The sequence below is a fragment of the Echinops telfairi genome, unplaced genomic scaffold (assembly GCF_000313985.2).
Source record: "Echinops telfairi isolate 266 unplaced genomic scaffold, ASM31398v2 ScPeMD7_7424;HRSCAF=8462, whole genome shotgun sequence".
In the NCBI taxonomy this organism is placed as follows: Eukaryota; Metazoa; Chordata; class Mammalia; order Afrosoricida; family Tenrecidae; genus Echinops; species Echinops telfairi.
This window is the reverse complement of record NW_022111324.1, coordinates 59,858,588-59,860,922: the sequence shown is the minus strand read 5'-3', so window position 1 is coordinate 59,860,922 and position 2,335 is coordinate 59,858,588. Positions and strand designations below refer to the sequence as shown.

Below are 2,335 nucleotides of genomic sequence, written 5' to 3'. Positions count from 1 at the left end.
CAAGCAATGCAAGGCAACAAAATTCACCAGCCTCAAACTCAAGTGATGCACGCACCAGCAGCGTGGCAAAGCAGGTATTGAAGGAGCCTCAAGCTCTAGTGACATGATCCACAGGCTGGTCTGGCACTCAGGTGGTGTAGCTCACAGGTTAAGGCAGAGAACTTAGCTACATCAGCAACACAAACACACCAGCACACTCAGACCACCAGAAAACAAGAGAGAGGGGGGTGGGCCTGGCCAAGCCATTTATCTCTTTGTCCTCCAATCAAACTGCAACCTGATTAGTCCCACAAGTTCCTATTGGCCAGGTTGGCACAATAAACCTAACTATCACAACCCTCAAAGAGATAGGTTGACACCATGGCTGCAATAATGGATTCAAACGTAGGAACAATTGTGAGGATGGCACAGGATTGGGCATTGTTTTGTTGTGCATAAGGTTGCTATGGGCTGAAACTGATTTGATGGCACCAAAAACAATAGCATATATACGCACATAAGATCCCCTGGTTCTATTTCCCAACAGCCCAACCTAACCAAAACCAAACCAAACACTATGGGTCAAGGCTGACTCATAGCAACCCTCTGTGGTTTCCCAAGGCTGTTACTGTTTACAGGAGTAGAAAGCCCAGTCTTTCACCCAAGAAGCTGCTGGTGGTTTTGAATTGCTGACAATGCATATCACAGCCAATGCTTAACTACTATATCACATTCTCTTTTTAAAGTATATACTCAAAAGTCTTAAAATCAGGAAATCATATACTTGAACACCAACATCCATTGCAGTATGATTCATAATAACTAAAAAGCAAAAACAACCTGAGTACCAATCCACAAATTAATTAATAGACACATTGTGTTGCATACAATGTAATATTATTATCCAGCTATGAAGAGAAATGCAGTTCTAATACATTCTGTGGGATGGATGAACCTCGGTAACATGTGGGAAAACATGTGGAGTGAGTAAGTAAGACACAAAAAGGCAAATGTTGTATTGTTCTACTTATATGAAATATCCAGAGGCCAAAGGGAAAGGAGGATGGAGTTACTTCTTAAAGGACACGGGGTTTCTGCTTGGGATGATGAAAATAGTTTGAAATGGAAACTTGTTATAATTGCGCACAGGAGTTCTGGTGGGCCAATGACCAAGAGTTCAGTTGTCCAGGGAAGTCACTTAACTGGCGAAAAGACGGTCCACTGGCTGCTATAAAGATTACAGCTCAGGAAGGGACGAGAGGGCATGCAACAGACTTGCACAGTACAGTGAATATAATTAGTGTCACAAAATTGTATGCCTTTATGGCCAAGTTTCTACTACAATAGTACTATAAAATTTTAACAACATGAACAACGTGAGCTCCATTTTCCTGCAAAATGAATGGGAACCCTGAGAGGGCTAATTTCCCATCTTACGGAATTTCCCCCAAGTACATCCTTCAAATAAAATTTACAAATCTAATTGCTTTCTTCTCTTTCATGCAGTAAGCACACTGTATTATGTTCTAACCAACCCATACCAAACACTGCCATGAAGGCTTTTCCAACTCATAGTGACCCTATAGGACAGTGGGGAAGTACTGTCCTTGTGGATGGTGCTTTTGAACTGCCCGTGCAAAGCGTCACCACTAAGCCTTATAAGGCTGCGGGTTCGGTATATGTTCCTGAAACTCCCTGCAGTCTAGTCGATGGCTATCCAGTAGGGCCTCAAACTCATGACCCATATAGGGCCGCTATAGGGCAGGGTGGAACTGCGTCTCTGAACGGGGACCCTTCAGGGCAGGCTAGAACATAGCAACTGTAACGCTGTACGGGAGTAGGCAGCCCTAGCTTTCTCCCGCTGGTGGTTTCAAACTGGAGACCCTGCGGATCACAGTCCGATGTGTAAGCACTACGCCACCAGGCCTTGAGCAAAATCGAACCTGTAGTTTATTTCGTTCTGTTCCTTTAAAAAAGGAGCCGGGCATCGTGCCCTATCTTGAAATGGCCGCTCCGGCGTCACCCTCATTGCGCATGCTCACCGAGCACTATTCGCGGTGACGTCGCGACCGAGATCTCGCCGCGCAAGATGGAGACGCGGCGAGCGCCGGGAAGGGGATTCCCGGCATGCCTTGCGGCCGGGCCGGGAGTCCGACGTGGAGTGACGCGGGCGCTCGGTGCTTTCCGACGCCGGGGTTGAGTTAGCGGTGGGGGCTGAGTTAGCGGTGGAAGCTGAGCCTGGGGCTTGAGCCCTGGAAGCAGCGAGCGGAGTGGAAGATGGAAGCGTGGCGCTGTGTGAGGAGGGGCTACGGCCGCTGTGTGGTGGGGCGAGGCCGGTCAGTAGGGCGGGGAGGCG

General features: G+C 47.8%; 1 protein-coding gene across 4 annotated transcripts in view; it reads left to right on the top strand.

The window, feature by feature from the left end:
* The first annotated feature begins 2,109 nt into the window (after positions 1-2,109).
* Positions 2,110-2,335, top strand: part of ANGEL2 (angel homolog 2) — a 23,280-nt gene continuing 23,054 nt past the window's right edge. The window contains exon 1 of one of the 4 annotated variants that reach the window (XM_045297836.1): positions 2,110-2,274. Coding sequence is in view for 1 of the 4 variants with exons in the window: in XM_004699882.2 (XP_004699939.1) it covers positions 2,257-2,315 (59 nt within the window). In the remaining 3 variants the exon portion in view is untranslated. Of the gene's footprint in view, positions 2,316-2,335 lie in introns of all 4 variants that reach the window. The other 3 variants (XM_004699882.2, XM_045297839.1, XM_045297838.1) reach the window with 3 other exon arrangements.